The sequence below is a fragment of the Acinonyx jubatus genome, chromosome C1 (assembly GCF_027475565.1).
Source record: "Acinonyx jubatus isolate Ajub_Pintada_27869175 chromosome C1, VMU_Ajub_asm_v1.0, whole genome shotgun sequence".
Lineage (NCBI taxonomy): Eukaryota > Metazoa > Chordata > Mammalia > Carnivora > Felidae > Acinonyx > Acinonyx jubatus.
In genome coordinates, this window is record NC_069381.1 from 21,144,591 (window position 1) to 21,172,523 (window position 27,933).

The 27,933-nt window shown below is 46.4% G+C and overlaps 1 protein-coding gene, 1 long non-coding RNA gene and 2 other non-coding genes across 13 annotated transcripts; all 4 read left to right on the forward strand.

Moving 5' to 3' along the window:
• Nucleotides 1–2,194: 2,194 nt before the first annotated feature.
• On the forward strand, nucleotides 2,195–5,128 carry LOC113599457 (uncharacterized). The gene is made up of 2 exons (XR_003420320.2): nucleotides 2,195–3,912; nucleotides 4,734–5,128. It is a non-coding gene; the product is annotated as an uncharacterized LOC113599457 (long non-coding RNA).
• On the forward strand, nucleotides 3,565–3,769 carry LOC128314173 (small nucleolar RNA SNORA73 family). Its single transcript, XR_008295689.1, has one exon. It is a non-coding gene; the product is annotated as a small nucleolar RNA SNORA73 family (small nucleolar RNA).
• Nucleotides 4,452–4,656, forward strand: LOC113599663 (small nucleolar RNA SNORA73 family). Its single transcript, XR_003420578.1, has one exon. It is a non-coding gene; the product is annotated as a small nucleolar RNA SNORA73 family (small nucleolar RNA).
• A 7,727-nt stretch (nucleotides 5,129–12,855) lies between the features above and the next one.
• Nucleotides 12,856–27,826, forward strand: RCC1 (regulator of chromosome condensation 1). Of its 10 annotated transcripts, XM_027059907.2 has the most exons (12): nucleotides 12,856–12,989; nucleotides 20,745–20,874; nucleotides 21,726–21,804; nucleotides 22,379–22,468; nucleotides 23,359–23,546; nucleotides 23,725–23,904; nucleotides 24,733–24,829; nucleotides 24,944–25,066; nucleotides 25,558–25,713; nucleotides 25,968–26,087; nucleotides 26,408–26,560; nucleotides 27,504–27,826. In XM_027059907.2, the coding sequence occupies exons 3-12, from the start codon at nucleotides 21,732–21,734 to the stop codon at nucleotides 27,677–27,679; spliced, it is 1,356 nt and encodes a 451-aa protein (XP_026915708.1). In that variant the 5' UTR covers nucleotides 12,856–12,989; nucleotides 20,745–20,874; nucleotides 21,726–21,731; the 3' UTR covers nucleotides 27,680–27,826. The 10 variants fall into 10 exon arrangements, with proteins under 10 accessions (XP_026915708.1, XP_026915713.1, XP_014922462.1 ...); XM_027059912.2 differs by lacking the exon at nucleotides 22,379–22,468; XM_015066976.3 differs by lacking the exon at nucleotides 20,745–20,874.
• The last annotated feature ends 107 nt before the right edge of the window (nucleotides 27,827–27,933 follow it).

Below are 27,933 nucleotides of genomic sequence, written 5' to 3' on the forward strand. Positions count from 1 at the left end.
TTTAATAGAAGACAGCTCAATTCTCATATCTCCTCGTGTATTCAATCTGTTGCTATATATTGTTTTGGCTGAAGTAAATGAAGAAAATCCAATCCCACACAGATATATAGTTGGTAAAGATGTCAGCCATTCTTTCAAGTAAAATGGTATTTCAGGAAAAAGATGTGGCTATTTCAAAACAATCATAGAAGTGCTTTTCCTGGAGACAAATGCTCTACTTTTGCAGACCACAAAAGTACTTTATGTGTACTTCTCACTTTATCACACAAAATATTAAAAAGAGGGCCACTTGGGTGGCTCAGTTGGTTAAATGTCTGACTTCGGCTCAGGTCATGATTTCACAGTTCATGGGTTTGAACACCACGTCGGGCTCTGTGCTGACAGCTCAGAGCCTGGAGCCTGCTCTGGATTCTGTGTGTGTGTCTCTCTCACTGCCCCTCCCCCCACTCATGTTCTGTCTCAAAAACAAACAAACATTTAAAAAAATTTTGGGGCGCCTGGGTGGCTCAGTCAGTTAAGCGGCCGACTTCGGCTCAGGTCATGATCTCGCGGTCTGTGAGTTTGAGCCCCGCGTCAGGCTCTGGGCTGACAGCTCAGAGCCTGGAGCCTGTTTCAGATTCTGTATCTCCCTCTCTCTGACCCTCCCCTGTTCATGCTCTGTCTCTCCCTGTCTCAAAAATAAATAAAACGTTAAAAAAAATTTTTTTTAGTATTAAAAAGATGCATAGTCAAAGGTTGAGAATTAATGAAATTAATGACTTTTATTTCTTCATCAACAGCATTCTTAGAGGAAGCTATTTTTAATTTGCTATAGATACGATTTATTATTGTGGTAGAAAAACACAGAACATAGAATGTGCCTTTGTGGGGGTGGGGTGGGGTGATGGGGGTGACAGGGGTGGCGCTGTCTGGCTCAGGCAGTAGAGCTCACGATTCTTGATCTTGGGGTTGTGAGTTCAAGCCCCATGTTGGGGATAGAGATTAGTAAAAAAATAAATAAGTAAACTTAAAAAAAAACATAAAGTGGGCCTTTTTTAAACCACTTTTAAGTATACAGTTCAGTAGTCACTATATGCACACTGATGTATAACAGATTTGCAGTACTTTTTCATCTTGCCAAATTGAAATTCTGTACCTGTTAAATAACACCTCCCCCTTTCCACATACCCCAAGTCCCTGGCAACCACCTCTCTATTTTCTAAGAATCAGAAACTGACTTTTAAAAAAAAATTTTTTTAATGTTTATTTATGTGTGTGTGTGTGTGTGAGAGACAGAGTGTGAGCGGGGGAGGGGCAGAGAAAGAGGGAGACACAGAATCTGAAGCAGGCTCCAGACTCTGAGCTGTCAGCACGAGCCCGATGGAGGCTCGAACTCACGAACCGTGAGATCATGACCTGAGCCGAAGTCAGGCACTCAACCGACTGAGTCACCAGGTGCCCCTAAACTGACTTTTTTTTAAACTGTAAATTTGTGATGATAAAGAATACAATACCGCTACAGTTTGGTGACAGGGCCTGAAAACATAGTAACGGACCAGCAGTTTTATCCATTTCACTTTATGGTACAGAGTCAACACAGTGAAAAAGGCAAAGAAAGCCTAAGTATTACTATGAGATAGTTTTGACCTCATGCCCCCCCCCCCCCCCCCCCCCCCCCCCCCCCCCCCCCCGCTCCAGAAGAGTCTCAGGGACCCCTGGGTGTGACAACTTTGCTTTGAGAACCATCTCCCTGGGCATGTTTCACATCTTAAAATCTAGGTAATAATACCAATGTCCTAGAATTGCTGTGATAGTAAGTAATGCACGTAAGGTATTCAGAACAAAATCTTAAAGGAAGAACACTATAAATGTTTCCACTCATTGTAGCCCGGCTGTGATGGCTCCATGTTAATTCACCTAATATCTATTTGCTTAATATCACATTCAAAATTCTATCACAGGGGTGCCTGGGTGGCTCCGTGGGTTCAGAGACTGACCCTTGATTTCAGCTCAGGTCTTGATCCCAGCGTCATGGGGTGGAGCCCCCAGTCGGCTCCTACTGTGTGGAACCTACTTAGGATTTTGTCTCCCTCTCCCTCTGCTACGCAACCCCACTCTTGCACTCTCTCTCTTGAAAAAAAAAAATTCTATCACATTTGCAATATTTCATATGTAATATGTATCTTCAGGATTCTTTACTTGCCTACTTCTTTATATTAGGTGAGCGTGTGTTAAAATATACTTAATGTAAAATTTACCTTTTTAATGATTTTTAGGTGTACAGTTCAGCAGTATTAAATACATCCATTGTTGTGTATAGGAGGCTTTTAACTTTAGCCAATTCCTGTAGAAGCATTTGTCTTATTTACCTGCGCATTTATCAAATGTTTATTTCAGATGCGACAGGGGAGATTCAATCACTTTTGAGATTCTGCATTTCTCTACACGGCTTTTTCAATTTCGCATACAATTACGGCAAAGTGGGGTGTTTTTATTGGCGAGTTTCTTTAACTGTACATTCTCCAGACTACGTTAGTTGACTGCAGACAATTAAATTTACTACTCAGCACATACTTACCGGGCTACATACTTCTAAACTCAGTTTCTGTAATTTACATTCCCCAGCAAGCTCCCCGAGCGCGAAGGGCCTATTATCGCGAGAAACCGCCGAGCCAGGTGGGGGGCGAGGGGAGGCTTCAGTTGTAATGGATTCCCAGCACCCTTAGCGAATTTCCGATTCCCTCACTGCGCATGGTATGGCGCAGGCGCAATAGAGATACCTTGACTTACGCGCGCTTCAGAAGGTATAAATAAGGATGCCTTGGGGGTTGTTCGGCCCTTTGGAGAAAGCAAGCGGCACTGTGTTTGAGTTGGTGAGTGTTTTTACCCCCTCGATTCGTTAGCTCTACGTCTAGTCTCTCAGGCCAGCCAACCAGCTTTTCCTGTGGACATCGTACTATTTAGAAGGATTCTTCTCAGCGGTGTCTGTGCTAACTACACTTATTTGTGCAGCGGGGCTGGGCCGGATGTAGGCCGCGGAGGCCTTGCGAGCCGCGCGCCGGTCTTACCCATAGCGGAGGAGCGCGAGCGCCGAAACCTCCAGGGCTGTTACCTCCCGCGTCGGGACGCTAAATGCGCGGCCAGCCCTCTTGCTATTGACCACCGCCGGTTTATTAGCTTGCCTCCTAGGAGGCGGTGGAGTTGCAAGGAAGACATTTTATTTCTGACCCCCATCGGAGTTCCAGAATTGATTTCGAAACGGGCGGATCTTAATCCTGCTGCTAGTTGATTTGTGATGTAGGGTGGTTTCACGACTGTAGATCGGTTTATACATAACGAGGCATAACTGTGGTCTCGGCTCTGCATTTTTCTGGCAGTAGTAGTGCTAATCGCCTGTTGAGATTTATAGATAGGTTTGGGGTATCTGGTTGGCAGTTCATTTAGATTACAGGCATGAGACTGCTGATAACTCGAATTTCGTTGCCAGTTTGGAATTCAGGTTTCACCTGGGGAATTGGGGAAGTCGTCAGCTGGTTGAAACTTGTTTCTAGCTCAGTAGTCTGCAAGTTAAGTAAATTACAGTGACCAACGTGGATACTCTCGGGAGGTCACTCTCCCCGGGCTCTGTCCAGGTGGCGTAGGGGAGCATAGGGCTCTGCCCTGTGACGTACAGTCCCTTTCCACGACGTTGGAGATGAAGCCGGGCCTTGAGTCTGCGCCTGCATATTCCTACAGCTTCTCAGAGTCCTGTGGACGATGACTGAGGAGACAAACCATGCAGGAAACAGCTCTTAGAGCACCCCCTATCTGGAGCTAGATTGATTGGAAATGAAAGAAAATTCTGCTCTTAATCAGCTGCTGTTCTACTGGATTAAGCTCTTACCTACCTTGTTTTGCAGCAGTTGCTCAGGATTCCATATAATTTGATTTGGGGTAAGTAAACCAAAGGATTTGGGGTAAGAATTGTTTCTGACTTGCCAGTGTTTGCCTGTCGACATTTAATCATTCCAGCCGGGTTCCTTTTCATGAATGTGCTCTTGCCATTTAATACATCCAGATAGTAACTTTGACGTTTTTGCTGGCATGTCAGCAGTTTCATAGATTGATGTTCATGTCTGGGAAGATAGCCTTTTATAGCCAGTAAAAATTATTTTCATATCTTTAGTTGTGTGATGGGGTAGAAACTTCTGCTTTGCTAATGGAAAAACTGCGTTTGGGTGGCTTAAACCAAAGTCTGTCCATGGGAGCCAAGGATTTATTCTCTGGTATGGACCCTTTCCATGACAATGGAGATGAAGGGGGGCATATGCACCTGAATATTCCTAGGTCAGTGGGTAAGATAAACCTTGGAAAAGGTAGTAGTAATGACTGGTTTTTAAACAGGCTTACCTCAAATTCACTTGTGTAATAAGGGATGGAGGAAAACGAAATCTCTTAAATACTTTGAGGGTGGTGCTGTTTAATTGGTCATTCCAACGTGGATACTCTCGGGAGGTCACTCTCCCCGGGCTCTGTCCAGGTGGCGTAGGGGAGCATAGGGCTCTGCCCCGTGACGTACAGTCCCTTTCCACGACGTTGGAGATGAAGCCGGGCCTTGAGTCTGCGCCTGCATATTCCTACAGCTTCTCAGAGTCCTGTGGACGATGACTGAGGAGACAAACCATGCAGGAAACATCTAATGAAAACTAAAAGGAAAGTTTTTAGTGAGGTCTTCAATAGGAGTCTGATCCTCTTTTTTGTTTGCTTTCATTTAGGATTGAAGAGGAGCCTCACCTTACATTGGCAGTCGACACTTTATGCTTTGGGGTACTTTATTTACTTGGCAGGGACAGTTGGTGAAGTGGATGATAAATGTTTTTGTAAGCTAAGCCTGGAGGTTTAGAAGCTTGAGCACATTTGACCCCTTTTTAAAACTGCCCTTAAGAGAAACTCAAGGGGGAACAGTAGGTTTTTAAGCTTAATTTAAGAGAGAGCAAGTATGTGGGAGGGGCAGAGGGGGAGAGAATCCCAAACAGGCTCTACCCTATCAGCATGGAGCCTCAACTGAGATCATGACCTGAGCAGAAATCGAGTCTGACTGAGCCACCCGGCACCCTGATCCATGTGTTTCTGATGTACTTATGGATTACAATAAAGATGACTGCATATTTGTGTGGCTCCTTTTTATGTGGAAACATGACTTGACAAGGCCCTGAGCTTGTCTTGTATATGCTGGCACTTGTTTACTTGGGAAAATGTGTTGGTTCCTACCAGTTCCCTAGCGTGCAGGGAAGAGCTTCCTGGTTGCATTCAAAGGTGGGTAATGCTTAGGACACCTAAGGAATTAGGTGAGAGACCAACCTACACTTGGCCACTAGACGGGAGATCTGAGTTACTGATAGACCAAGCCTAATCTTCAGTTTGCCCACAGTGTAGTACAGGCAAGTTAACCTTAGCAAATACCTGATTGGACATAAACGGCAAAATCCCACCACTGTTAGCTAGTTAGCCTCTACTGCCATTGTTCCAAGTAGCGTACTTCAGCCTGAGAGAATTGTCATCCTGCTTATGATGTGAGGCTGAGTCACAATGGAAATCTTGTCAAGCACAGGCACTGACTGCCAGCGTTGGAAACTAGTCCAGGCCCTGAAGGATGGGAACCATCTAGAAGGTAGAGTCTAGTTCCTGGGTGCGACTAAATGAACATACAGTGGGGAGGGGGACTGTAACAGCCTCCTGCCCATTTAGAAGCCATCAAGGTGATTGAGGAGATTAGAGATGATTGAGTCCTAGCCCAAATTTTTGGAATGTCGAGGCAGACTGCTTCACTCCTTTGAGCCCCAGATGATAGAATTGGAGGTGGTAGTTAAACCATGATTGTGGAGAATCTGGGAGAGCTTGCTGGGCTTACTAAATTTTTTAATGCTTATTTTTGAGAGTGCAGGAGAGGGGCAGAGGGAGATAATGCAAAGCAGGCTCCAGGCTCTGAGCTGTCAGCACAGAGCTTTGACTCGGGCTCAAACAGATCATAACCTGAGCTGAAGTCGGACACTGAGCCACCCAGATGCCTCTTGATGGGTTTATTTATAAGGAGTACCAACTTAAAAGGTCATCTTGAACAAGGGTTCTTGCAATGCTTACCTCTGCCAGGCACTGTTCTAAGCATTTTGGCATGTATTCATCACAATTCTGAGGTATTAGTCTAACAGGGTGATTGCTTAAGCCCACAAGTAGGAAGCAGCCTCTGCAACTATCCCCCTCTTGCACACTTGCTGGGAGGGAGCCTGCATAGCCAAAAGTCTCCTCTTTGGTATCATTGTCACATCTGCAGTCTGTGCAGGAGGTGCTCGGTAAAATGAAAAGTGTTCTTTTTCTCCTACAGCTAACGTGGGGATTTACAGTTTTTAGTACAAATTCTCAGCATAGGGCCGGGTAACCTGCTGGGCAGGAAATACGTGCATTTTTTTCTCTTTGTGTCCAAAGTGTAGCTGAAGCAAAGCTGTTGGCAAGTTTTCTAGGCCCCACCCTTTCTGCCAAACTTCTTGTAACCTGCCTGCCTGCGGGCTTTTTCTGCAAGTAGGCATTCCTAGCAAACTTGGGAGTCCCGAGACAGTCTGGGTTTGAATCCTAATACCACCAATTGCTGCTCACGCGACCTTGGGCAAACAATTTAACCTCTCTGCCTCAATTTTCTCATCCATAGATGATAAAAGTACCTACCTCTTGGGGTTTTAGTGAGATTTAAATGAGTTAATATTTGTAAAAAGCTTACAGTCTCATAAAAGTACAATGAGCTTGTTAAGTATTACAGCAAACAACTTGGGATATCGTATCCAATAAATCTTGTTGAATGAATAAAGTCTACCATCACTTACTATTCAACCAGGTTTACCTCAGAACCAACCCTATCTTTCCAGGAGAGATTAAGGGATTAGAAACTTGCTCGAGATCATCTAAGTAGTAAGGAGCAGAACCAGGATTCGAACCTAACTCCTAAACCATATGATAAGCTATTATGTTACTAGCTTTAAACAAGACAGTGTAGTGATGTGCATACGTAATTTAATACTCCACATGCCTCTATAAAGAAGGTACTCTGTGCCCATTTAGCAGATAAGGACAACTGAAGTTGGAGGATATGTGGAATTTGCCCACGTTATACAGCCAGTAAGTGTCAGAGCATGCATTTGAGCAAGGCAACTGACTGCAGAACCTATTCTCAACCTATATTATATCATGCCTCAAAAAATACTATTTTCACCTGGTTTAAACCACTTTTTGGTATTAAGCTAATGTAACCGCTACACCCTAAAACCTCAGTTTCAGTTGTAATTAATTATATACCATGTGCCTGGTTTTACTCAACACTGGAAAATAAAGTGGAAATGAGTAGTTTTTTGGGGAGTGAAAGTCCTTCCTCAACCATGCCTCTCCCTTACCCCCATTTCTTCTATCTTTGTGTATGTCTTTCCCTCTAATGGATGGGACCCACATCTTAATGATAGTACCTGACATTTGAGTAGGATTTGCCATGCACTAGGCATTTTTTCATCCTTACAAGAGCCCTATGCAATGCAGGGAATCTTATTAAATCCATGTTATAGAAAAAGAAGACGATCAAGATCAAGGTTATATCATTTGCCCAAGGCCACACAGAGTGAAACTTGAAGGTCTTTGTCTCTAGAACCTGAGCTCTTAAGTTTATTTTGAGAGAGGATGAGCACACATGAAGGAGGGGTGGGGGGGGGGGGCAAGAGAGCCCCAAGTAGGCTTCCAGCTCAGTGCTCAATTCTACAACTGCGAGATCATGACATGAGTGACTATCAAGAGTCTTATGCCCAACTGACTGAGCCACCCAGACACCCCTAGAACCTGAACTCTTAACCGCTGTCTTCACTTCCCCTTCTCATAAGCATTAGCACCTTGAGCATTCCATCATGATAATTAGCATTCTGATGTGATTATTTTTCAAACTGATGTCCGTCTAACCCAACAGTTGGATCCTCAAGAACAGAACCGTATTTGTAAGTTCAGTTCCTATACTATGCCTGGCAATAGCAAACACTAGTTGATAATTTTGTTGTTTTTCTATGTTCTGTTCCATTGACTTCTGCTTTTATCTTTATTGTTTTCTTTTGATTATGTGTAGTTTGCTTTTCCTTGTTTCTTAAGGTAGAAGCTGATGTCACTCATTTGAGAGATTTCTTTTTTTTCATACAGGCATTTAGTGCTGTTAGTTTCCCCCAAATACTGCTTTAACAATATCCCACAACTTCTGGTGTGTTGCGTTTTCATTTTAATTGAGTTCAAAATACTTTCAAATTCCCTTTTGATTTCTTTGATCTATAGGCTATTTAAAAGTATATTCATTTTTAAATATTTGGGGGTTTTCCAAAGATCTTTCTGTTACTAGTTTCTACTTTAATGTCAGTGTCGTCTAAGAATATACTTTGTATGACTTGAATCCTTTTAAATTTACCAAGACTTGTTCTATGACCTAGACCATGGTCTATCTTGATAAATGTTTCATGTGCACTTGAATATGTATTTTACTTTGTTTGAAGAAAGCAAGGTGGAATGTGAAGAAAGGTGAAGCATTCGATAAATATCAATCAGTTCAAGTTGGTTACAAGAGTTGTTCAAGTCTCCTGTATCCTCACTGGTTTTCTACTTTTTCTATCAATTATTGAGAGTGAGTTATCAAAATCTTCACCTATATTTGTGGAGTTGTCTATTTCTTCCATAAGTTCTATCAGCTATTGGTTCACATATTGAAGCTCTGTTATTAGTTGCATATATGTTCAGGATTATGTATTTTGAATAATTGACTCCTTTATCATTTATGAAATTACTTTATTTCAATAATATTCTTTGCTCTGAAATCTACTTTGTTATTAATTTAACTGCTCCGGCTTTCTTTTGACTAGTGTGACAGAGGATGTCTTTTCTATCCTTTTACCTTTAAACTATTTGTGTATTTATATTTTTAACATATTTCTTGGGGTGCCTGGGTAGCTGAGATGGTTAAGTGTCTGACTCTTGATTTCAGCTGGGTTAGGATCTCATGGTTCGTGAGTTCCAGCCTGCACTGGGCTCTGTGCTGACAGTGCGGAGCCTGCTTGGAATTCTCTCTCTTGCCCTCTCTCTGCCCCTCCCCCACTGTCTCTCTCAAAACAAATAAACATTTAAAAAACAAACTATTTCTTGTAGGCAGTGCATAATTGGGTCTTGCCTTTTTTAATATATTAGGATAATCTCTGCCTTTTAATTGTAGTGCTTAGACCATATTTTTGTATGATTAACGTTTAGGTTTGAGTCTTATCATCTTAAATATGTTTTCGATTTATCTCATCTATTCTTTGTTCCTTTTTTCTTCTTAATCTACCTTTTTTTAAAAAAAGAATCAACTAAGGATTCTTTTTTGTTTGTTTCTTTTGGCGGGGGGTTGGGGCAGAGAGAAAGGGAAACTGCATTGTCAGCACAAAGCCTGATGTGGTGCTATAACCCACAAAGCATGGGCTCATGACCTGAGCAGAAGTCAGTCAACCAACTGAGCTCCCCAGGTGCAGCTCTTATTCTCCCTTTGAAAAAATGAGTAACTTTTTCTGATTCCATCTTACCTTTTTTGTTGGCTTCTGGCCATAACTTTGTTTTATTATTTTTGTGGTTGCTCTAGAGTTTACAGTACACATCTTCAGATTATCAGATTCTACATTCAGTTGATATTGTATCAATTCATTCACTTATGATAGTATATCATATATCATATCATTTATTCACTTATGACAGTAAAAGGACTTTATGTTGTCACCCCACAGTCTTTGTTATTGTTGTCATGTATATCGCTTTTATATATGTTTTTATATATGTTATAAAACCCACAATACATTTTTTTTGTCTAAACAGGAAACTATCTTTTTTAAAGTTTTTTTTTAATGTTTATATTTATTTTTGAAGGAGAAAGAGACGGAGAGGGGACAGAAGAGTGAACGGGGGAAGGGCAGAGAGGGAGGGAGACACAGACTCCGAAGCAGGCTCCAGGCTCTGAGCTGTCCGCACAGAGCACAACCTGGGACTCATCCCACGAGCTGAGGGATCGTGACCTGAGCTGAAGTCGGATGCTTAACCGACTGAGCCACCCAGGCGCCCCTAAAAATTTTTTTAAAAAATGAAGGTGAAATAAGGTATTTTCCAGTGCTCTTCATTCCTTTGTGTAGATGCAGATTCTCATTTGGTATCACTTTCCTTCTGCCCAAAGGTCTTTTTTTTTTTCTTTTAAGTTTATTTACTTATTTTGAGACGTTTAACCAACTAAACCACCCAGTCATCCCCAAAGTTCTTATTTTAACATTTCTTTTACAATGGTTCTACTGGTGATGAATTCTTTCAGCTTTCATATGTCTGAAAATACCTTATTTTCACCTTCATTTTTGAAAGATGTTTGCGCTGGATATACCTTATGAGATACAATTTTGCTGGAGTACTTTTTTAATTTTTATTAAAAAAAAACTTTATCTTTTTTTTTTTTAAGTTTATTTATTTATTTATTTTGAGAGAGATGGGGGAGAGAGAGAGCCGAGGGGAGCAGAGAGAGAGAGAATCCTAAGCAGGGCTCACCTGGGGGGGGGTGCTTAATGGGGGAAGGGGGGGTCTTGATGGAGGGGGGTGGGGGCCTCAAGGGAGTCTTGAACCCACGGATTGTGAGATCACGACCTAAACCCATACCAAGAGTTGGACGCTTAACAGACGGAGCCATCCAGGCTGGAGTGCTTTAGAGATGTTGCTCCATTGTCCCCTTGTTTGCATTGTATCTTTGTCTTTGTTCCTCTGCACATAACATGTTGCATTATATCCTTGCCTCATTTCTCTGTATATAACATGTCTTTTTTCTGACTGCTTTTACGATTTTCTGTCATTGGTTTTAAGCATTTGATTTTGATGTATCTTGTTTCTTGTGCTTGGAGCTACTCGAGCTTCTTGGATTTTGTGTTGGTTACAGTTCTCCAGAGAAACAGAACCAACTGGATGTATGTGTGTGTAAATGGATAGATAGAGATTTATTTTAAAGAACTGGCACACGTAGTTGTGGGGACTGCCAAGTCTGAGATCTGTAGGGCACTTTGGCAGGCTAGAAATTCCAGCAAGAGTTGGTGTTGTAGTCTTGAGCCTACATGCAGTCTTGGCAGAATTCCTTCTCATAAGGCCTTCAACTGATTGGATGAAGCACATCCACATTATAGGAGGTAATCTGCTTTCCTTAAAGTCTACTGATTTAAAGGTTATCATCTCTTAAAAATACCATCACAACAACATCTAGACTGGCATTTAACGAAACAGCTGGGCATCATAGCCTAGCCAAGTTGACATATACAACTAACTATCATGGGGCGTTTGGGTGGCTGAGTCAGTTAAGCCTCCAACTCTTGATTTTGGCTCAGGTCATGATCTCACTTGGGATTCTCTTTCTCTGTCTCTCTCTGCCCCTCCCTTGTGTGCTCACTCTCTCAAAATAAATAAACATTAAAAAAAAATAACTATTACAGATCTGTAGGTTCATAGTTTACACATTTTTAAGCTGTCATTTCTTCATATATTTTCTGTCCCCAGATCCTCCTTGCTTTCCTGTATATTTGGCCACTTAAAGTTATTCCATACCTCACTAATGCTATTTTCAATTTTTTTAAATTCTTTTTTGTCTGTGTCTCATTTTGGATAATTTCTATTGCTGTGCCCTAACGTGTACTAATCGTTGTTTCCACAATATCTAATCTATTGTTAATCACATCCAGTGTATTTACAATCTTAGATATTGTCAAGAAATTCACTTTGGGTCTTTTTATATCTTCCATATCTCTACTTAACTTTTATGCATATGGAATACAGTTATAATAACTTTCAGTGTCCTTCACTTCTATCATTTGAGCCAGTTCTGGGCCAGGTTCAATTGATTGTTCTTATTATGGTTTGTGTGCAATAAGTGAAATAAATGATAAAATGTAAAAAATAATTAAAATTAATATTTCGGCTCAGAATAGGAAAAGATAAGTGGGGTCAAGGAAGTCTTCACAGAGATGGGGCCTGAATTGAGCCTTAAGTTATATCAAGAGCTCAGCAAGGCAGGAAGAAAGACACTTGGTAGGGGAAACAGCCCCAATAAAGGTGAGAAGGTAGAATGAACATGGGCACCTTCAGAGTACAGTGCAGAGGCTAAGGAGAGAGTGGGAAGTCAACAGCTTGGGGCAATTGTTGCCTGGTGCTCCGAGTACAGCACTGAAGAAATACCCGAGTCTTTAAAGATTTGTATGCAGGGCAAGTTCTCAGAGCCATGATTTAGGGTGACTAATGGGGATCTAGGTGGAACAAAATGGAGGGGAAGGGATGTGAGGCAGGAGCAGAGGCCAGGAGGGTGGTGCTTTAGACTAGAGGGGCAGCAACCGAAACATGAAGAGGAGAGAAGAGGGAAGAATCAGAAAATAAGTTAAGGATTGAATCTTTACTTCTCAGAGAACCTTACTCTTGGCTGTAAGGATGAAGTGGGGGGCGGGGGGGAGAGGTCTAGATGCGTACATAACATGTTTTATTTTAGGTGTGGGGTCTTCTGGGAAGAGATAGCTGAAACTTAGGGTGGAGGTCAGAACCAGACCAAATGGACTGCCCTCTCAGTTAAAAGATGATGGCTCCAGGCTGAACAAGAGCTCTGGTCCCCTTTACCACTTGTGTGCTGACCCCAGAGAACTTGCCTCACCTTTGAATCTCATTTTTCTCATTTTCCAACTACCGTGAGGTTTTGTAAGGAACAAATGAGCTCATGGACATGGGTGGATGTGTTTCTGTAATTAACAAAGTAAACAGTTTTACAAAATGGGTGATAATAATCATTTTTATAATTACATTAAGCCATGGGAATGAGTAAGATCTTGGAAGAAGAAAGCAGAGAGAGATCAAACATCCAGGGTTAAAACTTGGAGAAATCGCACAGTATATCATCTAAAAGAGGAGTCCATGATGGAGGCAGAGGTAAATTTGGAGAGGTAAGAGACCCTGAATATGGGGAGTCCTTTGGGATGGGTTCTGCATAGTAGGAGAAATTCAGTTGGTAAATACTCACCAAAAGTATCCATCTAGAGTTCAGGTATGATTGAATGACTTTCAGAGTCAGAATCAACACGAAATGGAGAAAATACCCTTCTGCAGAGGTCCCTGTCCTGACCTCAGAAACCCTCCAGACACAATCAAATGGCCTGAGAAGTCACCTTAGGGAACATCTGGAATCTTGAACTGTTTGTATCCACTGAAGAAGGAGTGTATTAAGAGAGCATAGTCAGCTTGGTGCCTATTTTCCATCTCCAGCTCCCAACCCCAATTCATAGCCCCACATTCTTTCTTCGCTGGTCTCCCTCACTTCTCTTGCTCCCCCCACTCTCGGTTTCTCCTTCTGCCAAGTCCATTCTCCATTTTGCTCTAAAACAAATTCTGCTCGTGTCACTCCCATGCTCAAATCCCTTCCCTAGTTCTTCACTGCCTCAGGATAAAAGCTGTACTCCTTGGATACACTAGGCGCTGCATCATGATCTGACCCTTGCTCTCTAGTGTTCTCTGCTCACTCCCATAGGCACCCTCTGCCCCAGTCACATCTTGGCAGTTTCCCACAACCACTCTACTCTCTCATCGCTCCCTGTCTTCGCAAGGGATGCGTCCTAGATGCTCTGCCCTCTTAGCCTTACCTTGGAAAGCCTTTCTTAAGCCCCAGGCTGAGCCAGATGCCCCTGTCCATACCCACGTCATGGCCCTGTGTAGTTGTTGATGGTCTGATTTCTTCTCATCTTTCTCTGACGGAGACCCTTTTGAAAGCAGTATCAGTATCTTCTCCGTGCAGTCTCTGCCCCACAAGATCTTCCCAAACTTGAAACCCCGGTTTCAAGTAGTTTCTGGTTGTCAGTCCACCGGTCCGGATTTGGAGTCTCCAAAATACACACCCATTGTACCGGGGCCAGGGCGGAGAGAGCCTGGTCGGGAGCGCTCTAGCCCGAGCGCGCCACTTGCACTTCCCGGAGCGGCCGCCAGGGGCCGCCGGGCTCTTTGTTTTTCTTTCTGGCCCGGGGTCGGGGCCGGAGGCCTGCAGAGCGCATGCTCTGGGGCAGTTCGCGGCCGGGCAGGCGGGCGGAGGAGTTGCTTGTGGCGGACCTGCAGCGAGGTAGGTCGCACCCGTCACGGGCGGAGGGTCGGGGCGGAGGGTCCGGGCGGAAGGTTGCACCCCGGACGGCCACAGCAGGAGCCCTGGCAGGCCGGGGCCGTCGCCCGCGCGCTCGTGTCGGCGGCGCCGGCCCCACGTGAAGCCGGGCGGCAGGAAGGCGCGGGAGCAGGCGCGCGGGTCCCCGGCCCCGCGGGGCGCCCTGGAGCCGGCCCGGCCCCGCCTGGCTCGAGCGAGGGCCGCGCGGCCCCTCTGCCGCCGCGCCTCTCTCGTCCGCCCGCGGCGCCCGCGCGGGCGGGAGATTCAAACGGCCCGAGCGCGGCAGGCCGGGTGCGCGCGGCCGCCGTGACCCCGCAGGGCGCAGACCCGCGCGCTCGCGGCCCGGGACCGGCAGCCCCGGCTGCGCTTCCGGAGAGGGGAAAGTGGTTTTGTCCAGCATTCGTCCCGAGGATGCGATTGGCAGAGCAGCGGGGCGCGGGGGGGGATCCTGCCCGGAGAGTGTGTGCCTTAGGAGCGCGAGGTATAGGCTGGCGAGGGTCTTCTGCAGGGCAAGAAGTCAGCGTCACCAGGCACCCAGAGGAAGACTGTTGAGCCTTGGAGAGGTGTGCTGTGAACCCCGCATCAACTCAGCTGTCAACTGATTTTTACTGTCTACTTCGTGCCGCGCTGGCAGGGCTGAGGAACAATGGTGAGAAGGGCCCCGTGTGGCCCCTGGTCTCCTTGGGGAGACCCCTGTGGGGGCCTCGGTTAAGGTCCAGTGTGTCACCCACGTATGTCCGTGGACCCAGCGGCGCTGCTGCTGGCAAGTCATTCATTCATCAGATGGTAATTGAGGTGCTCCAACCAAGTGTAACTTGAGTGTCCTGGCAGAAGTCGAACGTATGGAGAGGTATGGAAACTCTTGAGGGGGTCACCCAACCCTGCCCAGGAGGGTCCGGATGGCTTTCCGGGTGAGATGACTCTTGGATGGGGTTTTCAAGGACAGTGGAGTTATTCAGCCCACAGAGGTGGGGGGGTTAGTGCCATCCAGCCAGGGGCATGGAGAGGCACGAAGGTAAAGGTGAGTGTTGGGGTCAGAAATACCATAGATGTTTCAGTGTGGGGTACAAAGAAAGGAGTAACAAGATAATATGGCAAGGACCGGGTATCGAGAGGTCTGGCATGCAAGACCAAGAAACACTGGGTGAGGGTGGAGGAGGCAGGGAGGGGGTCACCCAAGAAGGGCATCAGAATGGGTCTGGAAAGATGGAATTAGGAGTTCACCATGCTTTTGTCACAAAGACATCCCAAGAGCAGGAATACTGTTCAGCTTTGTAGCTTATTGGTTAGGTACCCTTGGGCCCCCCCCCTCCGTCTCCTTGGGCATTAGTTTCCTTATCTGTAAAATGAAGGTAAGAGGTGTATGGTGAGAATTACTTATATCCTGTATTTTTCATAAAGCAGTGATTCTAACATCCGGTGGAAGCTGAGGTCCCTTTTCCCCAGGATACCTCTGCATGCAAGGGGGCTCCTCTGGTGAACTCCTGGAGTGAAGTGTATCAGCTCTGTGGCTGGCACATAGGAGCTCAGCAAGTATTTGTTGACAGATGAGACTCTCTCCTCCCTTTCTTCCTGGGGAACTTTCTTACAAAGAGATTCTTAAGCTTCTGAGTCTGGCAGGCAAGTGAGGAAGTAGGGGTGGTGGCAGGGACAGCTGCTGTGGTCAGAGAGGGCTCTATCTTTCTTTGCAGAAACCAGGCTGTGGAGGGGTCATAGAAGGTCACAGCAGAACACCAGGCCCCTGGTAGACTGTCTAGTCTGGTATACCTTCGTTCACCACCTGAGGAAACTGAAGCCCAGGGAGAAAGGGGAAGAGGAGGAAGGGGGATGCTCTGGTGTTGATGGGAAGTGGTCAAGAGACCTGGGATCTCACCCCACCTGTGTGGCCTGGGGCACAACTTTTTTCTCTGTAAAACCAGGGTGATCACACTTACCTCAGGGGGCAGGTGTGAGCATTCCAGGCATCATAGATGCCTATTAGTGGAAGTTGACTCTATATCTGACCTTACTCTTTTGTGACTGTGTCTCACTCTTCTCCCCGACTGTAAGCTGCTGAGGATGGAAGCTGTGTTTGTTAGGGGGGTTTAGGGTAGGGACAAAAGATTGCTGCTTATTCCTAGTCGAGACACTTACTGTGTGATTAAGAAAACACACCCAGAGCAGTTAGAGAGGGTGTCCATACAAAGAACTGATTTGTGTAGTAGAGGATGTGAAGGACTCCACCTTGAAAAAAGTTTATTGTTTGTTTGTTTACTTATTTTTTTTAATTTTTTAACATTTATTTATTTTTGAGATAGAGCATGAATGGGGGAGGAGCAGAGAGAGAAGGAGACATAGAATCTGAAGCAGACTCAAGGCTCCAAGCTGTCAGCACAGAGCCCGACGTGGGGCTCGAACTCACGAGCCGTAAGATCGTGACCTGAGCTGAAGTCGGACACTCAACCGACTAAGCCACCCAGGCACCCCTGTTTACTTATTTCTTTAAGCTCTAGGCCCAATATGGGGCTTGAACTCGTGACCCCGAGATCAAGAATTGCATGCTCCTCACACTGAGCCAGCCAGGTGCCCCCAGGGCTCCACCTTTTAGAAGGTGCTCTCTCATCCCCTGCCCTGCTTCCAGGATTGCTCACGACAGCATTCTGCTATACCTAGAGACCTCCATCTGAGAGGCAGAAATTTTTAGGCTCAGAGAGAACCCAGGTCTGTCCTTCCCCGCATTTTTCAGTGGGTCCAGCACCCACCTGGCCCACCCTGTGAGACCCAAGCTGCTTCAGTGTCTCCTCTCTTATCTCACTGTCCTCTCCCTCTTAGGTAGCTTCAGCCCTCACTCATTGTGTTTGGCCAAGCTCATGGGGGGCTCCTGGGGAGGCCTGCCTGGGCTGCCTCCAACCTTGCCTGGATCATGGTCTGCCTTTGGCTGATGTGTTTCTTTGTTTGTTTTTGTGGGTTTTTTTAATCAGTCATATATACCTGAGGTCTATTCCTGACTCTCTTTTACTGACTGTATGAATTTAGGCAAGTAAATTTATTTCTCTGAGCCTCAGGTGCAGCAACTGAATTAGAAGTGATAGTCCTTCCTCATCTTGTGAGGAGTAAAAGATTGTTGGCATACAGACGATAGGAGCGGCCAGTGCCCCAGAGTGGCTCACGTTTTAAGGAGTAGGTTGGTATGATGGACAGACATGTAAATTAGAGTAATTACGATCCAGATCCAAAAGTCTGTCCCGTTTCTCTGGGAGAGAATGATTCCTTTGGGATGAGGGGAGAGATCTGGAAGATTTACCAGTGGAGGTGACTTTGGGACTGACTAGACATTCTTCTAGTAGGATAAGGGGTGGGAAGGTATAGAGATGCAAATGGACAGAGAGAACAATAAGCAGTCTAAGATTGTGTGGGAAGAGTAAGGAGATTGTGACAGAAAAGGGATAGGCCAAAAGTTATGTCAGTACCAGAGTCTGGAGCCTTCCGTACCAGGCTAGAAAATGTGGGCTTTATCTTCCAGGCAGAAGGAGCCAGTGGGGAGTCTGAGCAAAGAAGCACCTTGTTTCAGGTTTGAGGTTTAGAAAGATCATGAATGACTTCTGGAATGGGATGGGGTAGGTATCAGGAAGACCAGAGCCAAGTTGCTGTCTTTTCTTGGGGAGAAGGTATGAGAGATAGTTCCCAGGCAGGCTGAGAGACTGGGGAACATTGGGGAGGAAGTTGGAAAGGACACCAGCTTTGGAGTCTGACCAACTTGGTTGAGACGTTCACTTCCTCTTCCAGTCTTGGGTGAGATACTTTACCTTTCTGAGCCTCAGCTTCCTCGTCTGTAAAATAGGATCAATGTTCATAGCTTGCAGTGAGATGCCCCACAATTTTAGCCAAAACACAGGTGTCTAAGGAGATGTTCACTGGGTTCCAACCCACAGTAACACATGTTTTTTGTTAGTGCCCCCATGATACCAACCACCTCATTTATTTTTCTGTCTGCACTTCAGGCCTTGCCTACAGGTCAACCCAGCGTCAGTGCCAGTATGCTGACATAATTCTCTTCCGTGTGCTTTCACTTCACTTCTTGTTGTGAGTACTCTTCCATCCTGTTACACGGTCTCCGTCTGTGGCACAGCTAACCTCTACAAGTCATTTTGATGAACTGATGGGAGATTCGCCTTTAGCAGGATAGAGCCCTGGACACACTCAGCTGGCTGCCGGCTTGGCCAGGGATCCAAGTTGCCTACCTGAAACAAGGGATACCTGTTCTATCCCACACCCCTTCACCCACCCAGCTCTGCATACTTCACATCTCTCGTTGGCTCCCAACGACTTCAAGCTTCAGGAAAACACCTGGAGAAATGGTCTTCTCAGTCTCTTCTCTCCTGTTTGTCCCCCAGTGTTCTCTATCTCACTAATAGAAGTCTACCATCCTCCTAGTCATTTTCTTTTAAGATTTTATTTTTAAGTAATCTCTACCCAGTGTGGAGCTCCAACTCATAAACCCTGGGATCAGGAGTCACACACTGCACTGACTGAGCCAGCCAGGCGCCCCATACCGGCCTCCTAGTCATTTAACCCAATGCCTAGGAGTCCTTGTGTTTGGCCAAGCTCATAGGGAGATTCTGGGGAGGCCTGCCTGGGATCCTCTGGATTTTTTTTAGGATGAAGAAGGTCATTCTGGATCTCTCCCTCTCCCTCACTCTGCACATCTAATCCACACATCGAATTTGTCTAAGTTGATCAGTTTTGTCTCCTTTTTCTCTATTACCTCAGACAGACCAAATCAAGTCACCATCGTCTCTCCTTTGGATGCCTGCAGTAGCCTCCTCTTCCAGTCCATTCCATTTTCTTTCCAGTAGCCAGAACAGCCATTTAAGAATGTAAATCTGATGAAGACTTTCTTAAAATTTTTCTGTGTTCCCTACAAGGTGTTGCATGATCCAGCTCCTGCTCTCCTCATGTTGTCTGACCAGTTGCTCTCCAGCTGAAGCTGCACTGGTCTCCCCACGTTCCCAAACACGCCATTTAGCAGACCACTTTCGTCATGGTCTTGCCCTACTGTCTTTCTCTCATATTTCAGGTCTTAGCTTAAATGTCATCCCCTCCGACCACTCTATTCCCCTACCCCAAGGCATTTTATTTTTTTAGTGTGGTAACACAAACATAAAATTTACCATTTTAACCATTTTTAAGCATATAGCTCAGTGTTAAGTACACTCACATTGTTGTGTCCCCCCAAGTGATCTCTTACTGTATCTCCTTATCCTTCACTCAGCATCATCTGTAATGTGTCTTCCATACTACAGTGTAAGCTTCATGGGAATAGGGAGAGGGGTAGTCCCCTTTTCCTTGCTACACCTGACCCAAAACCAAACAGTGGTGATAGGCACTTAATGAATATTTGTGGAACAAATGAATAAACGCTGCCATGTATTGAGTACTTACTGTGTGCTTAGCACTGAAAACAGATATTTCATTCAGTTTTGAGGGCAGCCCTGAGAAGTCATTGCATTCCCCTTGACAGATGAGGGTACAACTCAGAGAGGTCAAGGCTGCTGGCTAACCATGGCCACAAAAGCTGGGGTGAACAAGCCACAGCCCTGGCAGGTGAATCCAATTCCCTCTAATCCCCGAGAATGTGCATTTTTAGCATGGTAAGAGGGGTCTTAAAGAGGTGGGTTGGAGAGGAGGAGTCCCACCCCAAGAGGGGGAATCACACCCCAAGGGAATAAAAGTTGGGTGACGCTCAGAACTGCCACCTCATCAGAGTCAGAACTGGGCCAGTCACAACCTGTAGAAGCAGCTCAGCCTGCCGAGGCTCAGCCTACACTGGCTTGGAGAATTCTAAACCTTTGGCTACTTCCTCATCTTCAGTCCTTTGTTCTGCCCCAGGATAGTTAGCAGGAAAGTGCCTGGAAATTCAAGAGGCCATTGGCCTGTGTTCATTACTCTGCAATAGGGAGCTGGAGGGGCTGAGGCTCTAGGACCTACTGGAAGAAAGACATTGGGGTGGGGGGGAAGGGAGGTGCAGGGTGCTGGTTAGGGCCACAGCTGAGCCTGAGAAGGACTCTGGAGTTCTCATTCCATTTTTAGTGTTGGGTAGAGTCTCATCCCTTATCTACAAAATGGAGGAGAGGTGGGTTAGATTAGCTTAGAGCTATTCTCAGGCATTACCTGGGACAGGCCCTGAATGTTGTAATACTGATACTAATTTATTACATTTACAATATTAGCTCATTTAATCCTATGTAACAAAGATGTAGGTACTATTATTATCCCTGTTTTACTGAGGAAGAAACTGATTCATGAAGCGATTAAGTAATTTTGCCTAAGGTCAAGCACAAGCTATATTATTTCTACATCAGGATAGCTCTAAAGTGCCCTGGCCCCTGCCAGAGGGTTTACAATTCTGGTTTCAGGAGCTCCAGGCTTAGACAATTTGACTTCTTTTCACAAGCTTAAAGACCAGGGCTCAATGAAGATTTATTTCCGGGGCTGGGTGTGTGGAGGAAGGAGGCTTTGGACACCGTTTAGGCTGGATTGGAATTGAGAGAGCTGGGGAAAATGTCTCTGTTCTCAGCAGCCTTGAGGAAGACAGGGAGAACATTGCAGGACAGCAGCAGCTAAAGGCAGGAGGGGTTTGGGGCTGAGGCTCGTAGCTGCCCTGGATGGAACCTTAGCTGCCCTGGATGGAACCTTTCTCGTAACTTATAAGTGGTTTCCTTTCCCCTTTCTCTAATACCTGGTGAGCATGTACACAGTGTTTATTTATTATTGGACTGTTTAGGAAGGCCACGTTCCTTGCAGGAATGGGACTTTTGGATCAAAGGGCACAAATGGTCTGGTTTGGTTTTATTTAATGAGAATCGTGCTTTTTTGTGGATGGGAGGGTCTGATAACAGTAGTGCTTCGCCAGAGTTACTAGTGGTATCTCAAGGTTGAGGGAGAGCTATGACAGATACTTTGTTTGATGTTCTTAAAGGTTTTAATTTTTTGTAATAAAAAAATAAAAAAAAATACATGTAATGTTGTTAGATATCTTAGATAATATAGGAAGGTACAAAAAGAAAAAAATTATGTGTCTATAATCCCATTTTCCAGAGGCTACCATTGTTAATCATGAACGTACTTCTTTCCACACAGTTTTCTACACATATTTTTACACATGTATACATTTTTTAATGGGATGATGAAGTGCTTTTTCAGTCTACTTATATTATTTGGCAATGGTGAGCATCTTCCGATTCAGTAAATAACTCTCTGAAAGCATCACTTTTAATGGCTTCATACCATTCTATTATAAATATACCACGTACTTTCCAGCTCCTACTATTGAGTACATGGGTTGCTCCATTTTCCTTTTTAATGTTATGACAAATACAGTAGAGAATATTTATGGAACTTAATCTTGGAATGTATCCATTATTCTGTTACCATTCTTCTCAGATAAATTCTGAGAAATGGAATGGCTGGAATCCCTCTTACCTTTTTTAGGGTTACCTAGTGAGAGCAGGTAAATGATTGCCATGAATGAAATGGAGTATTTGCCTGGGTTTTTCAGGAAAGGATGCCACCCAAGCGTATAGCTAAGAGAAGGTCACCTCCAGAGGATGCTCTCCCCAAAAGCAAGAAGGTGAAGGGTAAGTTGGCTTTGGCCTCTATCTCTGAATGGGTAGCCTCTTGGAGCCCCCATATTCTGGGACTGGGCTCCTTCCTCCCTGACCTCTGGAGCTGAGGGACCTGGAAGCCCAAGAACTCCACCCAGGTGGAGTCTCTTGTAGCTTACTGAATCCCACCCTCTGAGACTCCTAAAGCAGCAGAGACTTGTCTACAAGCACTCAGGTAGTACTGGGAGGGGGTGGGGGGGTGGTGTGAGACCCTAGCACTTTGCTCCCGGCAGTAATGCACCAGGGCTAGGACCACTGACTTCCAGAAGTAGGTTCAAGTCCAGGCTCTGCCACTTTGCAGTCGTGTAGCTTTGGTTAAGTCACTTAACATCGCTGAGCTTGAATTACCTGATTCATACAACAGCTCAGCACCAATCTCGCTGGGCTGTTAAGAGGAAAATGAGATAATGTCCTGGTCGCATTTGAGGAAGGTAGTTGTGGTTTCCTTTCCTGGGACCCTGGAGAGAGACAGTGAGGAGAGCAATCCAACCCCAATCTGGGAGGGGATAGTGTGGACCCACACTTAGACAGTGTCTGTCTTTTGCAGACCCTCGTAACCAGGCAGTGAGGGCCGCTGCCTCCCGTCGTGTTCCAGGTGCCCACGGGCCGAGCCCTCCTGACCAGAAAACCCGACCAGGTGGCTCCCTGCCCAGGGCACCCTCTGCGCAGCCATAGCGGCCCTGGCAGCTGTGGTCACACCCCCGGAGGGAGGGTCTGGACGCCATAGATTGTCCGGGGCCGTGGGCGACCGTCATTGGGCAGCAGATGGCCCATTGCTGCCCGCTGGTTGGCTTGTACCTTTTTGCAAATGTCTGTCTTATGTCTTACTCCCGCCCCTTCCTCTTCTGCTGCCTGTTTGTTCCCAGATAGGCGCGGAAGGGTTGGGTGTGAATATGTGTGGGAGTTAGTCGCAGCCAGATCATGGAGGCTAGGAACGATGCTCTGACCCATGTAGGTTCCCTTGGTTTCAGTGCAGACTTTACTATTTATTAGATTTGTGACACTGGGAAGGTATTTAACCTTTCTGAGTCTCTGTTTCCTTTCCTATAAAAAAGGATCCTAATATGGAAGGTCTGTAGCATAATTTAGGGGACTACAAAGCAATGTCACATTAGTAGAGTAAGCAGTCAGGAAAGGGTAGACATTATGTGAATCCTCGTTGGCACAGTGACTCCTAACTGAGAACTTGGAGCTATTTGGGAAGACTATCTGTATCCTCCTTCTTCTCTTGCCCACCAAGATTCATTTCACAATATTGAGTGTCTTGTTAACATTTCCTCCCTCATATTAATAATGTGCTCAGTTTTTAGTTTTCACAAAAACCCTGTGACATAGTTATTTTTGCTATTCACATATCAGAGATGAGGAAATTTAGGCTTATTAGAAAAGTCATATTACTGGTCTGTGGCAGAGCAGGGACTTGAACCCAGGTTTTTGTGATCCCAGAGCCCATGCAGTGGAGAAAGAATGACTCCTCCTTTCCTCTGTCATCTTGCACACTCAAGAGCTGTCTTCTTCACCCCTCAGTCTCACATAGGTCCCACAGCACAGAACCAGGCATGGTGCTGACACTGGGCCAGGGCGATGTGGGCCAGCTGGGGCTGGGCGAGAATGTGATGGAAAGGAAGAAGCCAGCCCTGGTGCCCATTCCGGAGGACATTGTGCAGGCTGAGGCTGGGGGCATGCATACCGTGTGTCTAAGCAAAAGCGGCCAGGTAGGTTGGGGTGGGTGGCACAGGGTTGGACAGGGCCTGGGCTTGGGGGTTCGGAGAAGGAACCTTGAGCCACAAAAGTTACTCTGTGGCAATGGTGCTGGCTAGCTGAGCAGGGAGTGGCCTAAACGAGAATGGACTGAGGCCAGACCTTGCACTAATGAAGGCTTCTTGGCCACAGGTCTACTCCTTCGGCTGCAATGATGAGGGTGCCCTGGGAAGGGACACATCAGTAGAGGGCTCAGAGATGGTTCCCGGGAAAGTGGAGCTACAAGAGAAAGTGGTACAGGTGTCGGCAGGAGACAGTCACACAGCAGCCCTCACTGAGGATGGCCGAGTTTTCCTCTGGGGCTCCTTCAGGGTAAGACTGGGTCTAGAGAACTGCATGGGGGTTGGCTGGCTGAATTAACTGGTGAGGCCCCAGTGATAATCCATCTCTACCTCCCTCGTGTATGTAATGGTGGGGAAATCAAGGCCCAGAGGCAGAGCTTGGGCCCAGACCCATGTCTTTTCATCCAGGCCTGTCCACATTTACCTTGAATCTACACTATGAAATGTGTATCTTGGGAAAGGGTGGATCAAGGATGCCTTTAAGCTGAGGCTAATCCAGGAAGCTTACTCTCCTTACCCTTCTCCTTCAACCTCTCTCCTCCCCAGCCATCTCCTACATCTGTCAGGGGTTTTGGGGTGCGTGGGAAAGATTGTCACATCTCAGAATTTTGAAGGCAAGGGAGTGCAGTTTACACAAAGTCAGCGTTAAAGTTGTTTTGGTACTTTGGTGTTTATTTTGAAGTGTTAAAAATAAAGGAATCTGCTAAGGTGTTTCTTCATCAGGACTGTTTTTAAAAATTTTTATGGAGAATTTCAAACACATAAAAGTGATCAGAAAAATAACATTGAACACCCATCTACTCGCCTCTGTAGTCATCAATTTGTGGCCAAACTTGTTTCCTCTCTACTCCCATCCACCCTACCACCCCAATCCTTTGTTATTTTAATGCAAATCCCAAGCCACATACTATTTCATTCATTAAGTATTTCATTATTTGTCCCGGCTCCTGCCCACCTCTTCATCCCCATCTGGCACCAGTGTCCTTCACCAGACAGCTCTGTGGTTGCCTGCAAGCCTGGACCTGACTGGTATGGGGCAGGCACGACTGGCTGGTAAGTGCTCTGCCCTACCTTCCAGGACAATAATGGTGTGATTGGACTCTTGGAGCCCATGAAGAAGAGCATGGTACCTGTGCAAGTGCAGCTGACAATGCCTGTAGTGAAGGTGGCCTCAGGTGAGTCTGGGGGTACTCGCTCTAGGCAGGAGTTGGAGAACCTTGTTCCGTGGCTGGCCTAGCCCTGGGCCCTACAGACAAGCCCTGCATCCTCTGCCTTCCTCTCCCCCTCAGGAAATGACCACTTGGTGATGCTGACAGCTGATGGTGACCTCTACACTTTGGGCTGCGGGGAGCAGGGCCAGCTGGGCCGTGTGCCTGAATTATTTGCCAACCGTGGTGGCCGGCAGGGCCTTGGTAGGTGGCTTAGGTCCCTCTGGCGGGGCAGCTTGGCAAGCCACCCCCTGGTGAAGGTCAGAGGCAAGAGCGATTCCCTAACGGTCTTTAGGCTTGCATCAGATAGACCTTAACCTGGTAGTTAAGAACTCTGACTCTAGAGCCGTACTACCCTGGATTTGAATTGTGGTTCTGCTGCCTATTGGCTGTGGGACTCTGGACACAGTTTCCTCATCTCTAAACCTACTTCATTGGGTTGTGGTGAAGTTAAATGAGCTAACATAGAAGAATGTTTGGCACGTGGTAAGTTCCATGTAAATGTTAACCTCTTAAGGCTCTGGGAGACTGAGTGAGGCACTTGTACTCTCATGGCCTCAGTTTCCTCTTCTGCTTAATAGGGAGAAGAATGCCTGCTTAGTCTCCCTCCAAGGGCTATAGTAATGGGGAAAAAGCACAGGGCAGACAGAGAAGCTGTGTGTGTCTGCCACTGACCCTTGCCTCTCTGCCTACAGAACGACTCTTGGTCCCCAAGTGTGTGATGCTGAAATCCAGAGGAAGCCGGGGTCACGTGAGATTCCAGGATGCCTTCTGTGGTGCCTACTTCACTTTTGCCATCTCCTGCGAGGGTCATGTATATGGATTTGGCCTCTCCAACTATCATCAGCTTGGTGAGTCCCAAGCCTAGCATCTAGCATACCCCAGAGTGACTTGGGTTCAAATCCTGGCTTCACTTATTGATTGCTTGCTCTTGATGGGGTCAGCTAACCCCTCAGAGCCATATTTTTGTCACTGTAAAGTGAAAATATCCATATCTTCGTGTTTGTTGCGGGGGGAGGCGACCTCACTGCGTGAGGGAATGAAGGAGGACAGCTCCTTGGACAGCTTCACCCTTGACAGCTCTATCCTGGCCTTTTCTTCCCAGGAACCCCAGGCACAGAATCTTGCTTTGTACCCCAAAACTTGACATCCTTCAAGAACTCTACCAAGTCCTGGGTGGGCTTCTCTGGTGGCCAGCATCATACAGTCTGCATGGATTCAGAAGGTGGGACCTCTGGGCTGAGGGTGGAGTGTTCCTTGGGCATAAGCCCAGTAAGATATGGAACCTGGGCCTGCTCCATGGGTTGGATCAGATGTGGGTCCATGAGGGCCACCCCCATCCCTCAGAGTCCTGGCACCCCTCCAGGTATGAATGAGTTCAGTGGGGTCCTGTGGGGGCTCTATCAGGACTCCCCAGAACTGGAATATACTGCAGACATTTTTACCACCCTGGGAGTGGGGACCAGCTCCCACAGATACGGGAACTCAACTGGCCTACCTGGAACAAGCCCTCTGGTACTCTTTATCTCTCCCCTCTTCCCACAGGAAAAGCATACAGCCTGGGTCGCGCTGAGTATGGGCGGCTGGGCCTTGGGGAGGGTGCTGAGGAGAAGAGCATACCCACCCTCATCTCCAGGCTCCCTGCTGTTTCCTCAGTAGCTTGTGGGGCCTCCGTAGGGTATGCCGTGACCAAGGATGGTGAGTGGGGCTGCCCACATTCGGTGTGGTTGGGGCTTGGGGGGGTCATGATTCTTACCAAACTGTTCATCAGCCTCTGATGTCCATCATTGAATAGAGCTGAGATACACAGAGCACTGTTTGTGATGACGTTGCTTTTCTCCTGATTGTCTGAAGTTCTGACTTTGATGGACATAAAATGAGTAAACAAATTATTTTAATAAGGGTGATTTGTTTTGTAGCATAGAAAAATAGTGGAAGGGGATATGTCACTGAGGCCCAGATAGGCAGTAGGACTTGAATCCAGGTCTCCAGACTCCTAACTCAGGCTTCTCTTTACATTTTCCACCAAGGTGACCTCTTTATTTACAACCAGAGAGTTGTACTTAGAATTTTACTAGGAGAAAGAAGGCTTAGTCATTGGGGTCATAGCAGGCACAGCAGAGGAGAGTGTGAACCAGGTGGTCACCAAAGCCTGAGGGGGACAGCAATGGGCACCTTGAGAAGGCTGCAGCTGATAGAAGCGCTTGACCTGGGATTATCTGGGAAGAGTTCCTGAGGAAGTGGAGCTTGTACTACACCTTAAAGGTTCAGTCCTTTATGATAAGCAATGGAGGGCATGGAAGGCATCTGAAGTGCAGGAGCATCTAGAGCAGTCCCACAGGTCCTTGGAATGGAGGGTGGTATAGGGGTTGGGAAGTGGCCAGTCATGTAGGACCTTGAATGCCATTCCTAGGAGCAGGGAGAAGTCTTTGGCAATGTGGTCTCTGGTTGACAAAGCTGTTTTTTAAATCCGAGATCTCCTTGGCTTCTCTCAGCTTCCCTGAACTACTAGAGGCTGGGACATTGCTAGGCTGCTACAGGCCAAAGCCAAAATTCACCCTCATGTTCCAGGCTTCTCACACTACAGAAAGGTGGGGCTAGGAATCCTGGAGACAGCTGCCCCCATTTCTCTCCCTTGTAGGTCGTGTTTTTGCCTGGGGCATGGGCACCAACTACCAGCTGGGCACGGGGCAGGAAGAGGATGCCTGGAGCCCTGTGGAGATGACAGGCAAACAGCTGGAGAACCGTGTGGTCTTATCTGTGTCCAGTGGTGGCCAGCACACAGTCTTACTAGTCAAGGACAAGGAACAGAGCTGATGAAGCCTCTGCGGGCCTGGCTCCCGCCACCCACCCCCCCTCCTGGAACTGGGAAGCTATGACTATAGATTCCAGCAGGCCTCCCCCAGCCCTGAGTACTCTGTCATCTGCCTTTTTCCTATCAGCAGAACAGAATCCTTTCCCTCTTTTCTGTCCTCCTTTCCTGAGTCATCCTACAGTCTACAGGATGAAGGGGGAGGGGGGAAATGAAAGAGGGGAGGGGGTTTTGGCAGCTGGAACATTGCTCGCCCCAG

Excerpts from the sequence above, each read along its gene's own strand:
- RCC1 (XM_027059906.2), top strand. Across the intron at positions 22,469-23,358 it reads TGACCAGAAAACCCGACCAG|TCTCACATAGGTCCCACAGC; the intron begins GTGGCTCCCTGC and ends TTCACCCCTCAG. Across the intron at positions 25,714-25,967 it reads CTCCAACTATCATCAGCTTG|GAACCCCAGGCACAGAATCT; the intron begins GTGAGTCCCAAG and ends TTTTCTTCCCAG.